The 13,828-nt window shown below is 40.1% G+C and overlaps 1 protein-coding gene across 3 annotated transcripts; it reads left to right on the forward strand.

Moving 5' to 3' along the window:
- Positions 1 to 1,098: 1,098 nt before the first annotated feature.
- LOC308152466 (lymphocyte function-associated antigen 3-like) lies at positions 1,099 to 10,741 on the forward strand. Of its 3 annotated transcripts, none has more exons than XM_080525453.1 (9): positions 1,099 to 1,230; positions 1,740 to 2,030; positions 2,253 to 2,504; positions 2,989 to 3,081; positions 3,673 to 3,693; positions 4,229 to 4,312; positions 4,438 to 4,479; positions 7,352 to 7,402; positions 9,084 to 10,741. In XM_080525453.1, exons 1-8 carry the CDS (start codon positions 1,167 to 1,169, stop codon positions 7,375 to 7,377), a joined length of 873 nt encoding a protein of 290 aa, XP_080381579.1. In that variant the 5' UTR covers positions 1,099 to 1,166; the 3' UTR covers positions 7,378 to 7,402; positions 9,084 to 10,741. The 3 variants fall into 3 exon arrangements, with proteins under 3 accessions (XP_080381579.1, XP_080381581.1, XP_080381580.1); XM_080525455.1 differs by having other exon boundaries at positions 1,740 to 1,871; XM_080525454.1 differs by having other exon boundaries at positions 10,512 to 10,540.
- The last annotated feature ends 3,087 nt before the right edge of the window (positions 10,742 to 13,828 follow it).

Consider the following 13,828-nt stretch of genomic DNA (forward strand, 5'->3'; position numbering starts at 1 on the left):
CTCATTGCCAGGTCTGACTGTCAAACCATTTGTACCAAAGGCAACCAGTTCAGGAGTGCCACTCAGTCCAGTGCAAGATAGTTCAAGCACATAGTTTGAATTTTACTTTACAGTTGGTTGCCTAGTTTGCTCTATAGTTTTGTCGTGCTGATCCCCTGTCCAGACCATCATCCTGGGAGAAGGGCTAGGTTAGACAACCTGGGGTATACATGGCATCACGTAAGTAACCACTGTCTATATACACTAGGTTAGAAGCAAGCGGTGTCACCCCCATTGTTTCTGTAGCAGGCAGGTTAGGTTCTGGGGTAGGGAGAATTAGATAGTTTTTTGGGTCAGGGAAGAGGTGTAGGCAAGCTTGGGGCCTTTTTTATATTTTTGTTTGTTCTGTGGTGGCCCGCTTGCACGGCCCTTCCACAGTTCCCCTATGGTTTGCTATATTTGAATTTGACCTGGCAAATAAAAGCATTTTCTTTAAAGGTCTAACTGACTGTTAATGTGTTGACTTGGAGCACCACACTACTGTACAGGGTTTTCCCAGCTACCTAAGGTGGGTGTTCACTCAGGCTTTTACGTTCCTCCTTCTCCCTAGTAAGACCATCTGGTGGAGAACGAAACACAACACATACTAGTATCTCTATGACTATGTTCTGCACTATTCAGCTTTGTTTTTCTGTTGGGCCATATTGTATCATATACGCTGTCTACGTATCCGATATGGATTGTTCTGTGATGTAAATATGTTACTAATTTGAATTGTATGTCAATTGTAATAAAATGCTATATTAATCTGTATAACAAGAAAGAAACATTTATAATTGATCATTCAGTTAAATGCCTGTTCCTCGTGAATCACTTCTTACTCAGTATGAGTATATCTGAGACAGATAGATAGCCCACATAAGTTAAAGAAAAATGACTCCCCCCCCCACCCCCCCCTCTTCCCTGACGATAAAACTGGTCACAAGAGAACAGGACTAGACTGGACACACCAGCAGATGGCAGTAATGCAACAATGCATCAAGGATGCAACCCAAAAGAAGAAGAGGAAGAAGAAAAAGAAGAAGAAGAAGTAGGTCAGTCGCAGTCGCACCCCTTTCACTTTCGAGGCGGAAGACTGTCTTCGAATATCATTTAGTTTAACAAGGATTTAGTCCTAGTATAACAACATGACTTCAAAGATATGGTCTGTTCTAATGTCCGTCTCGCTGACAGTCTACGGAGCAGTCTCGGGTAGGTGACAGACACGTACTGTGATCGGTGTCTAAGGTTCATTATACTGTATGACGTATATTATAAGGCGAGGCAAGAATTGAATAGAAACCAGAATTATCAAAACAATTTGAGCTACATTTTATTGTAACGGCGATCACATGTAACACAGTCTGATCATTTGGTCCTCATATCAACCAATCCCAAAAAATTCGGACATTTATTTGGACATTTCTACATTTTTCGATCATTACATTCCAGATCCCGACATAACGACCAAAGCATTAGAATGTGTCACATTTTGTTTAAACGGCGTAACTTACAAAAAGGGAAACTCCTGTTAGTGAGCTACACATGACCACACCCAGGCGGATGAGGCCAGTGAGACTGTACCACTGTCAAGTGTGTTAATGCTGAATACATTGCTGACACAGCATCTGTGTTTTAACTGGCATTTATGTTGCTGATTATGGTTACTAATTCAAATAAAGTGCTACCCCTCATCCTTGGTTCTCTTAATGGTTTTCCAGATATGGAGGTTAAGGTTTATAGTAAAGTGGGAGGCGAGCTGCTGTTCCCTGTACAAGCCAAATTTGGAACCTTTAAGACCATCTTATGGAAGTTCAACAAGGACAAGGTTGCAGAATACGACGATGATTATGGTGATGAAGCTTCTTACTACAGTATTTATCTTGGACGAACCCACCTGGACAGGGCTACTGCAGTGCTCACAATCAAAGACTTACAAAAACGTGACGAAGGCATTTATACACTTCAGCTCAACGACAATGTAGTTCAGACATATACATTGTCTCTTATAGGTAAGTTTGTGTGTGTGTGTGTGTGTGTGTGTGTGTGTGTGCACGCACGCTCATGTGCTTGCACAGTACCTATCACATGTACTTTTGCATGTACAGGTCACAAAGAAAAAAGGGTTGTTATATGATTGGTATACGATGATCTGCTGTAGTCATTTCTGAACATTGGTGTTGCCTGTACGCTGCAAGTGTGAGGCTTGAGTATTGTGTATGTGTGTTGTACAGATGCTGTCGTCAAACCCACAATCACACACTCTTTGGAGAAGGAAAACACCTACATTCTCACTTGTGAGGGAGACACCACTGGTGCTGAGCCTGTCACCTACAGCTGGAGAAAGGATGAGGCATGGGAGACTTTAGGTTCAAAGATAACTGTTACTAAGAGCGACTCAAACGTTGACAAGTACACATGTAGGCTCAACAACCCTGTCAGCGAGGCCACCAGTGAACCATTCGGAGAAAAGCTGTTTGTCACAGGTGAGTAACACGTAACAAGTTTTTTCATTTGTATTTAAATGGATTTAATTTAAGCCAAATGATATCAGTTAAGGGTGCCATTGAGCTTTCAGAGTTTTCCAAAGAAATGCCATAGGACAGTCCTGCCAGTCCAGCAGTATGTGCACTATGTGGTCTGATTTCTGAACGGAAAACACTCAACACATCACAACAACATCACATTCTGGAGGGCACCATACCAACGTACAACATACAGTAATTGGTTATATAACCCAGGTGTGTTAATGTTGGGGTGGAACAAAAGGCTGCTTACACGGCAGCCCTCCAAGACCATGTTTTGCCATCAAGATAGATACTGAATATTGTTAGCATTATTATATACTATCAATTAAGTCATAGCAATGGAATGTTTGAGGGGGTGGTACAATCAACAAATGGCTTGGTGTAAATGTTGGTTACATATAGTAAATATCCATTTTAAACTCTGTTATTTCTGTCATTTCAGGAGGAAACAATGCTGGGGTTGGTGTTGGTGTTGCTGCTGCTGTTGTTCTTCTTGTTGCTGTTGGAATTGCAGGATGTCATCGAAAGACAACAGGTGAGACCATCAAATCCTTATTGTGTTATAAAAGACACTTCCCGACATAGAAATTAGTAAAACGACAGGTTACGACGATACAGTAACAACAACAAGCTAATACCCTTGCAATGTGATACCTGACCTACCTGTATTTACAGTGGTGACCGGCTGTTCAGGAGTAGTACACGGGTTGTGTAATGGTGGCCGTTGATGTATTACAGACAAAGATAGGACATATAATACACATCCAGTGGATTACTGTACTGTAGCTGCTGGATATCAATCTTTATGTTCAGTGAAAAAAGGAAAACCCCACATACTGTACTGCTGTTCATGCTCCCCCAGTGTTTTTAGTATAACAATATAGATCATCTCTTAGGTCTACATAAGGGTTTTCAACATGTGATATTGAAGAAGCAAGGGTCAATCAAATAAACACAGTTTGGAGTATGTATTGATGAACACTAGTTTTCTAGTAGTTTCAGAGGTAATACTAGAATACTCAGGAAATGCACCAACTAACATGTAAGCTAGAGCATGGACATGGATAATTGTGTGAACTAAACTTTCTTGTTCTTTCTTGTTTGTTTATTTATTTTACGCTGCCAGGAGTTTGGATACCCAAGAAAGGTAGGATGACACTCTCTCTCTCTCTCTCTCTCTCTCTCTCTCTCTCTCTCTCTCTCTCTCTCTCTCTCTCTCTCTCTCTCTCTCTCTCTCTCTCTCTCTCCCCTTGGCATCAGCCTGATTGCTGCGTTCACTCAGTTTCAATCCACATGTCAGTACGTCCTTCCTCTTCATTGAAACCGTTTGAGCCTATGGGCATGGTGCCTGGATCAACCTTCCAAAAATCTGAAAACCTAGTTTTATACATTTACTGGTGTATTTTATGATTTGACAAAGGTCGGAGGGATGCATGACGTGAAACAGAATGTGAACTATCTTATGATCCAGCTGGTTCTCCAAGACTATTAGTATAAACCCACTTGTAGATTGCCAGCTCACGAGCTTCCCAGAAGTTAACATAACAAAGAATGCTAAGCTGAATTGGTCAGCGCTTAAGCGGGGGTGGTGGCAATGACAAAGGGATATATGGAACAAACAAAACTTCACGCCAACATCCCAGCCTCTTGATGGTTTATAGAGTTGCGGTTCTTTTCTCTAGTTAATGAGTGTTTCAAGACGGTCGACTCAGAAGAGGGTGCTGCACAACCCCCTGTAAGGGGTTCCGAAGGGGTTCCGTTAGCAGGTGTGTACCAACTCCTAGTTCTATATTTGATTATCTGAAGGGGCTGCCAAATCTAAATTGTCTTTTTATATATTTTCTTGTGAATAATAATCTGACAGAAAAAAGCGTTGCTCCTCTGTCCTTAGGTGCAGCTGGTCCCAATGGAACACACAGTCCTAATGATGCAGGTAAGACACAAATGTTTCTCGCTGCCGCAGGAGCTGTTTCTGCTGATGACACTTTATTCATACTGTTATGTCCAATGCACTAAATGTCTAAAGTTTGACATGATATGGACATTTGGTTATGATGCACATGGGAGACAGTCATAATCCAACTGATGTTCGTGGATCCACATTACATACGAGTACTTGACTTAAACATTGGCACTGGACAACTCTGTTCACCTCGTTAACATTGTGTACTGCTGAGTAGGCCTACCTTATAAATATGTTTTTTTGTTTATTTCTGCTCTATTGGGAATGGGATAGAGACAGTAGAGATTGACAGGAAGGATGGGTGAGAGAGAGGAGGAATGACATGCAGGATATGTTGACGACGGGAATCGAACCGGGACGCTGCGATTACATTGCTATGCCTTACGGCTGGGACACACTGGATATCTCTACCTCAGCAGCGAGTGTGCGTTTCATTTCGGCGTCCATGTTAGCAGGTTAGAGCAGCTACACAGCCCACTTGAGCCGTGCGTCTCACACGTGTCTCACGCCGGCTGCAGCGGCATGCCATCTAGAGATTCTGAGTCTTGCCTATTTTTTCCATGTGAAAATGCGTGTGAAAATGATCTGTTGATAGTCATATTCGTATGACATCATACCAGCAACATACACTACAGTTTCAATGTTTACATCTGTCAAAAACCTCCGCTATCTGTTTCAAATTAAAAGCTCTATTAAAATACCGTTGTCATAGCAGAAACCCCTCGTAGGCTATAATTATATTATGTTAATAAGTTAAAAAGAAGGGCAGGTGAAGGGCACCTGGTGATCTCTCTTTAATTAAAAATTTTAATTTTAAAGGATTTTATCGGCATGGGAAACATTGCCAAAGCAAGTGTGAAGATAACAAAACAACAACAAAAAAGAATGGAATGTACGACTAGAATAAAGACATGATCAAACAGAGCTGTGTGTAAATACTACAGTATACAGGTAAATAAAGATAACTTTAAATAGAAGAAAGAAAAGTGTGGACATTGCAGTTTAAAATATGATATAGCAGATGATATAGAAGATGACAAAGGATTCCATAACATCTGAGACAGCAGATATCTGCCACACTCTGTAGGCTCTGTATCTTTTCGTATGCTGTCACCATTTCCATTTAGAACACGTCAACCGTTGCATGTTTCGCTTTGTTCCCTCAAATAGTTTATCCCTCCCTTCATCAGTCACTTCTCCTTATTTGTTTAGATTGCTTTGTTTAGACATGTATTTACAATATTCTACTGTAAAAGCTGGCTTCCAGTGAACACACACACACACACACACACACACACACACACACACACACACACACACACACTTAAGCAGGCAAGTCATGATAGAGCTCATTTGAACAGAAGTTGGTTGACAGATGCTTGAAGTGAAATTGTGTGGGGTAGGTGGTGTTTCGCCTTCACTTTATTTTCAAATTGTTGGCGTTCATAGCATCTTAAAGCAAAATACAATGCTAAAAAGAAATGTGTCAAGGTGCGCTGTTACCGGTTAGGTTTTCATGGTGCTCCAACAACTTAATTATGAATATTATTTATTTGACTGTCAATGTGCGGGTGGTGCGCCGATTATGTTCATGTGCGGTGTGACATGCATGACATGAGAAAATGCATAAACGGAGATAGAACCTTATCATTCTAAAAGGAGATAGAACCGTATCATTCTAAACGGAGATAGAACCTTATCATTCTAAAAGGAGATAGAACCTTATCATTCTAAACGGAGATAGAACCTGATAGTGTGTGTTAAAGTGTTGGACCCCGTAATAATGAGCAGTCTCTCTCTCTGTCTCTCTCTCACGGAAAGTGCACCCTTTACTAGTCTATTATTTATTTTGGCTAATGAAAACTTGCTGTAAACTAGGCATGAATTGCGCAAAAAGTCGTGGAAGAAAAATGCTCCCTAGGGCTCACTGTGGCCATCTTCATGATCTTGGGCCTAGTGTTACACCACTGGAAGCACGTCCACTTGTAGAGAGGCCATCAATAGGAGGTGTGTACCATCTGTTACCCCTTTTATATTTGACGATCTGAAGGACCGTATATTTTTATATAAAGAGTATCTTTAGTATCATTTGCAGCTTTCGCCAGAGTATCTTTATATACTTTTACATACAGAATATCTTTAGCATCATGAGCGAGCTCTGTGTGAAATTACATCCTCTTTACCACATGAGCTATTTCTGCAGTTGACGCTTTGTTTCTAGGCTGCTTCCTGTTCCTGCACGCTTAACGTTTGACATGATCTGAACATTTGAATTGGTCTATAAAGTTTGTATTATAGACACAAAGCCCCTTCCGAGATTTCTTTGAATCCCATCTGTGGTAGATAGGCCACGTATTTAACAGCCCTGTTTCATGTTTATCAAAATCCAGACTGCGGCTTGAACGAAAATGCTGCTATTTCAACATCGACATGTTTATGTTTGACTTGAAACCTATAAAGCATATGACATTGTTGCCTTATAATGAAATGACTTTCACTTTCACTGCCACTGCCATACACATTTTCCCCTTCAAGACCTCAGTCAGAGCTCAGCCAGCTAGTGTGTCTATCTTGCGTTGAACAGCGCTAACACAGCTGTAAGGTAGTTGAGCTACAAAAATATGAAATCTGTAGTTTCGTGTCTTGTTAATCAGGTAATGTAAATCTAAACTAACTCCCTTTTTACCGTGTGTGTGTGTGTGTGTGTGTGGGTGTGTGTGTGTGGGTGTGGGTGTGTGTGTGGGTGTGGGTGTGTGTGTGTGTGTGTGTGTGTGTGTGTGTGTGTGTGTGTGTGTGTGTGTATTTCTGTGTGATTAAGTCCACTCTGTTTATTTTTTGGCAGAGGTGGGCAAAGATGGTGAACAGTGAAGAAAGAGTTCAAAAGAGAAAGATGGTAAGTCTGATCAGAGTATTAATTAATTAATTAATTAAAGTAGTAATTGTAGGGTAAAGGATGCATATAGGTTGCATAGCTGAAGCTGGCTGTTCAAAACCTGGCCTTTTCCTCTGACAGAGGAAAACTCCTGGACTTCAATTTTAACTTGTTTATTCCACAAATGGTGAGGTTGGTATGGCACCAAGGGAATGAAGATAGAATACAATAACTGTTGAATATAGATAGGGAAATTACATTGCAATACATAATCAGTTTAGAAGTAAAAAAGCAGTACAATCTGAATATCCGACACAATATGTAGACAATGTTGAAATTATACAACGTTATTTTCCAACGCAGAAATAACCTTTAGCAATAATAGACAATTACACGTTACTGCCACAAGGTGGCAGTCTAAGCCAAGGAATGGCCACAGTGGACTAATGAGATGCTGTGGATGACATTGGTTTAGACTAGAGCTAATGTGATGGAGAACGTGAAACATGACCAGTGTTGGGCACGTTACTTAAAAAGTAATTGGGCACGTTACTTTAAAAGTAATTAGTTATAGTTACTAGTTACTTATCCCAAAAAGTAACTGAGTTCGTAACTGAATTACTTCATTATAAAAGTAACTATTGCGTTACTTTTTAAAGTAAACATTTAACAATATGAAGTGCTTTTAAATCTTTGTAGTGTAAATTAAATAAATCAAACTGTCACACAACTTCAGACAACTGGTAGACAGACTGTAACTTCAAGTATTTTCAACACAACAAAAGTAAACAGTTAAACAATATGAAGTGCTTTTAAAGTAGTACTGAAAAAATAAGACATGAATTTCTTGGACAAATCCAACTTTAGCTCCTAAACATTCATTCATTCATTCATCTATCCATCCGTACACTCCTTCCTAACACTCATCCATCCATGCATGCATTCATTCATCCAGCCAACCCAGTCATCTAACCATCCTAGCCAATATGAAGTGTTGACACTGAACTATGGTTGGCTTATGGTTGGCTTACCATGAAATGTTCTCTACCATAGCCAATCATGATCACTTAAGCGGTTGTCTCGCCCCTCCCCTCCCCAACAAACAAACAAAAAACACCTTTGCAGCTGTGACTGAGGTCGGATGACAATGAGAAGCTTCAGTAGTAACGCGCCGCATTGAATTACCGGTAACGGTAACAGCGTTATAACGATGGAAATAGTAATTAATTAGATTACCCGTTACTGAAAAAAGTAACGCCGTTAGTAACGCCGTTTATTTTAACGCTGTTATTCACATCACTGAACATGACACAGTTAAATTACTAGCGATATATAAAACCTACACCTTGTGCATAAATGTGAGTCAACATGAATCCTACAAATTCATTCTGTATACATTAAAGGAATAATAAACTACTTTACACCTTATAGTCAGATAGTTCCTTACCTTAAGTAGAGTAAAGTAGTTATGGGCCAGTAGGAACTGTAATCCATGGAGTTGTTTAAATAGCCACTACTAACTTAAGATAACTTAAATGTTGGTGGTCTATGGTGAAATTCCTCTTGGTTTGAGAACCCTGCTTTAAAATGGCTCTGCTGTTTGTATAAGCTACTTTTGTACTCCTTTTGATGTTTTGTAATGTTTTTTTTTTTTTACATTTTAGCATAGTTTGAATTTCAAAATGTCAATATCCCCACATAGGTTTGGGGATGACTTTGACTCGCACATCGGCATCCAGACAAGTTCAAGAAATGGTCAAAATGAAGAAAAAAACAGTATTTAGTAAAGTAACATTTTCATCGCTCGAAAGAAGAAAGTTGGATCCAAATCTCCTTCTGGTGTGTGTGTGTGTGTGTGTGTGTGTGTGTGTGTGCGTGTGTGTACAGCAAAATCAAATTTATCTTTGTACTGTGCCTATTGATATGTCAGCTCCTGCCTTTCCCTGCATTGATGTGTTGATATGACTGATGCTTTTGTACCATATTATGTGATACGGTCTGGTGGAAAGGTCTTCATGTTGGCAATTCTCAAGTCACGCAAATGACCAAAAAGCCTTTTTTTTGTGTGTGTTTTTATTGTGTTTTCTGTTTTTTTTGTTTTTATATTAGGAGAATGTACGTTTTGAAGAGCCCACTTAATATAACAAACAACAGTTTTATGATCACTAAATACTTATCATTTGTGAATTGTATTCACTGTATCACATCCTGCTTCAGACTACTGGGTTAGTGATGCATGGCTTGTAAACAAACGTACGTTTTAGGACGTGTTCAAAAGCAAGGACTGTGATCATCTAATTATGTGTAGTTATGTGTTTTTAGCATGTTGATGTTCTATCATGTCATTATGTTAGCGATGCTCCTTCTTTTACGCGATGGTAGCAAACGCGTCTGAGCGTTTTTGATGTGATTCAGAGTGAGTATCTCCGGTATTTGGTTTGAGGTGTACCAACATTCAAATAAGCATATCTTATTCAACTAAATAAACAAACTAAACTGAACAAATCTTACAATTTGCACTTTCATAATCTGTAGAAAAAATAAAAATTACCTTGCCCTATTTGGGGACTTTTTCACTAGACCCTATCAAATCAGTAGCCCGATTGAACACTGTACATATGTACAGCATATTGTATTTTTTAATAAAAGTATTTTAGTGTTTTTCATAAGCCTTTTCCTTACAAAAACAACACTTGAATGTGCTACAGTAAGAATTAATGAGTTGAAAGGGTAATTAACTCAGTCATCAGAACGATCAGGCATTACAGTGGGTGGTCACTTGTGTTGGTAATAAAGAGGTCGCAGTTTTGAAGTTACTCCAGGGAGACTGACCTTGTAATCTCTAACTGTAAGTCGCTTTGGATAAAAGTGTGTGCTAAATGGTAAAAATATAAATGTAATGTAATGAAACTGGGACCCTGCTCAACGGCTGGGTTTGTTGTGATGTGACTTCAGAGGGGTCGGTAATACTCACTCCTCGGAAGATTAAATACCCTGACAAAATGAGCTTCAAAGTGAAAGGTTAAAGCCCACTGCAGGCCCAGGTTGATCATCCCCATATTCATTATCTCAGTCTGGACCCTTGACAACTGTGAACACTGAGACGATCACTGACGTCTTTCACTTTCAGAATCAGAGTGGAGGCAACACTGAAGGGCGCTGTGAGTCAATTAAAAACTACCATCCAAGACTGCTTCCTGCTGGCGGTAGTACAACTGAATTGTACATGGGTTCAACATTTACTATAAACTTTTAAGACCCTGAGAATGTGGAATGTGGTGTATTTATATTTCTTTCAAAAGCGATACATTATCTAGTGGAATGTTTGCTGGATTGTGGCTGGTCACTGGAGATGGCGCCAATTACGGTCGCCTCGGGTGATTGGTGCGTAATTGTTTGTCTGCCTTTGTCTTTTAATTCTGTTTATAGCGATTCCACTCGGATTACTTTCACGAGATGGGACGAGATGCTTCTTATATAGTGTTGTTTATTACATTTTTAAATTGATTATTATTATGATATTGTTGTTTGTATCTATATGTCTTATGCACTTAATTTCCTATGTGTGAATATACTTGGCAATAAAAATAATTCTGATTCTGATCAGTGAAAGTGATAGTTGTATGAATCAAATCAAATCAAATCAAATTTTATTTGTATAGCGCATTTCTTACAAGATGATGCAACTCAATGCGCTTCACATACTGACAGAGCCGCAAGCAGACAAAAGTAAAAAACCTGTACACTATGTAGCCAGGACAATTCCCTTGCAGCCCTCTACTCATAGAGCGACTACTAACCAGTATGAAGTGTTGAAAGTGTAAAATGCAAAGGATGGTAAAAACAAAAGTATAAAAGGTAGTGATGTGTCCTTACGTGCCGACGCTTCGTAGCGTGTGTCGAGTAACCGAGGCAGATTTTGGTGGCGCGCGTATCGAGGCATGTGTTGATGACGTATGGTAAGAGCGAAGCTTCGCCTGCCGGCCGTACCACGTGACCGATTCGGGAAATTTGTATAAACTTGCCGTTGTTTTTCTATGTACCCCAGCTGTGCCCTGTGAAAGGATCTTTTCAAAAGCAGGTGAAATCGTCTAAAAAAAAAAAGGAAACCGCCTGAAGCCCAGCACTGTGGAGAAGTTGTTATTTTTAAATAAAATGAATAAATGAATAAAATGTTGTTGTTCCTAGTAACACAAGCACATTTATTCAATTCAAAGCTTCACACACCAAAGCCACGGTGTCATTATCACTCTGCCTGCTATACATTTATTGTCCACTTGATGGCGCAGTAGAGCAAATAAAGCAACACGAAGCTTCGGCCTATGGATTCTCCCACGTCTGTAAATGAAGTAAGACTTGATTTGCTCTTTGTACAACTTGCCCTCTCCCACCCGCCCCTTTTCAAGTACAATACCATAACACATAATGAACCAACTCATTGACCGACTGAGCTGTAATCTCAGAAACACCCAAGAATGTTTCATCATGTGATGCAGCATCCTTACTCGGTTTTCACAAACATGTACTTAGTAAAAGTGAGACTAGGCCTATTACAGAGAGTGTGGATATTTTAAAAGAAAGTTTTAGCCTGGCTTTTATCTAGTGTTTATTTTTTTAAATCTCCTATTTCTTGTTTAATTGTGTTGTATTTTATTTATTCATTTTCATGTTATTTTTGTTTGCTGTGTTGTTTGAACTCATGTTCCTTTTTTAATGTTCAGCACTTGGAGTTGCATTCAATGTACGGTAAATGGACTGACTTATATAGTGCCTTATTCCAAAGCGCCTCTCATTCACCCAGTCACACACCAATGGCAGCAAGCTACTATGGAAGGCACTGGCCCACTCATTGTCGAGCAATTTGGGGTTGAGTGTCTTGCCTAAGGACATCTATGTCTACCTCCACAGCTGCCCCTTGTAAGTCATGCAATGTATGACTTGTGCTATAAATAAAGTTTGATTGATTGAAAGTTTGATTACGGTCAATCACACAGTAGCCTAGTAGGTCAATATATTGTATGGAAGTGTTATGAAACACTGACATAACACACATGACACTAGGGTTATGTATCCAATTCCTGACACCGTTAAACCATCCCTAATTTTTACTGCGGTATACAGTATTACCACAGGATTAAAATTCACATTGTAGGGCTTTCAGGATGCCTCCAATTTCAAATGTTGAATTTGTGACAGCAGCTGGTGAAAGGTGGACAACGCCCTAGCTTTCTTTTTATGATGGTATTGAGACGGACACGGTTGCTATTTTCAAATACCGCAGGGATACGGTTTTAACACCCAACTCTACATGACACCAAGTCTCAAAACAGTTGACAGTTTATTCAACACATAACCCAAAGCCTACTCCAGACTAAATGGTGATGTAGTCTAGTGGAATGTAAAACAAATATCAGAGATAATGGTAGTATAATGGTAAAATATGCAATTTCAACTTCAGTATTTGTTGAAGTTGGTTGAATTCAACATAAGACTTACACTATTTAGTGCGGTGGCTTAAGACCATATTTGAACATAATGGGGACGCGCCGGACAAAAGCACCAAATTTTTTCCATGTGCTCTACATCACCATAGCTTTCAATTTTTGGTGGGAGCCACTTCATCAAGATGGCCGATGGCGGCCATCTTGGATTTCCAAGGTGGCCGCCATGTAAAATCTATAAGTGCAAATATCTCGGCTTCCAAGCCACTTAGAAGGTCAATCTTGGTGTCAAAATATACATGTTCTGGGTCAGGGAATGCATTAAAGCTATTGAGAATATCATTATGTGATTTTCTTTTTTTGGACCACTGCACTGACTGAGGCTGGTATCGCATCCTCTGGCACAGCTGACTCTTTCCTCAAAGCATCCCACCTCACTAGGACAAGACATGCCCACCAAGTGAGCGCTCTGGCACTGGGGAAGCTGCAGCAGGATGCCTTCTTGGACATGGTGACTGAGGGACCACGTGATGAGAAGATCAAAGAAGCTTGGAGACAAGATATGATCACCAAGAGTCCAACATTCCAGTACTGGGATACCATCCTCAACTTGGAAATAATGGGTCTGATATTTGTACGTGCCCACAGAGAACAGGATTTCCCCCTCTATGTGGAGTCACTGAAGGCTCTCGTCCCATGGTTCTTCGCCCTTGATCACCAGAACTATGCCAGATGGATTCCTGTCCACATCCGCGAGATGGAAAGCTTGCCCATGTCCATTCACAATGAATTTGAAGAACATGGTCACTGGGTTATTCCCAAGACCACAAACAGATTCTCAAGCATACCGATAGACCAGGCTCATGAGCAGAATAATGATCTGGTGAAGGGTTCTGGGGGTGCAGTGGGACTCACCGAGAATCCCTCAGCATTCAAGAAGTGGATGATCGCAGGGCCTGAACAAGCATGACTCCTAAAAGAGTTTGAGCAGGAGTTCAGAAGAAGG

Source organism: Nansenia antarctica (assembly GCF_963989245.1).
Source record: "Nansenia antarctica genome assembly, chromosome: 3".
In the NCBI taxonomy this organism is placed as follows: domain Eukaryota; kingdom Metazoa; phylum Chordata; class Actinopteri; order Argentiniformes; family Microstomatidae; genus Nansenia; species Nansenia antarctica.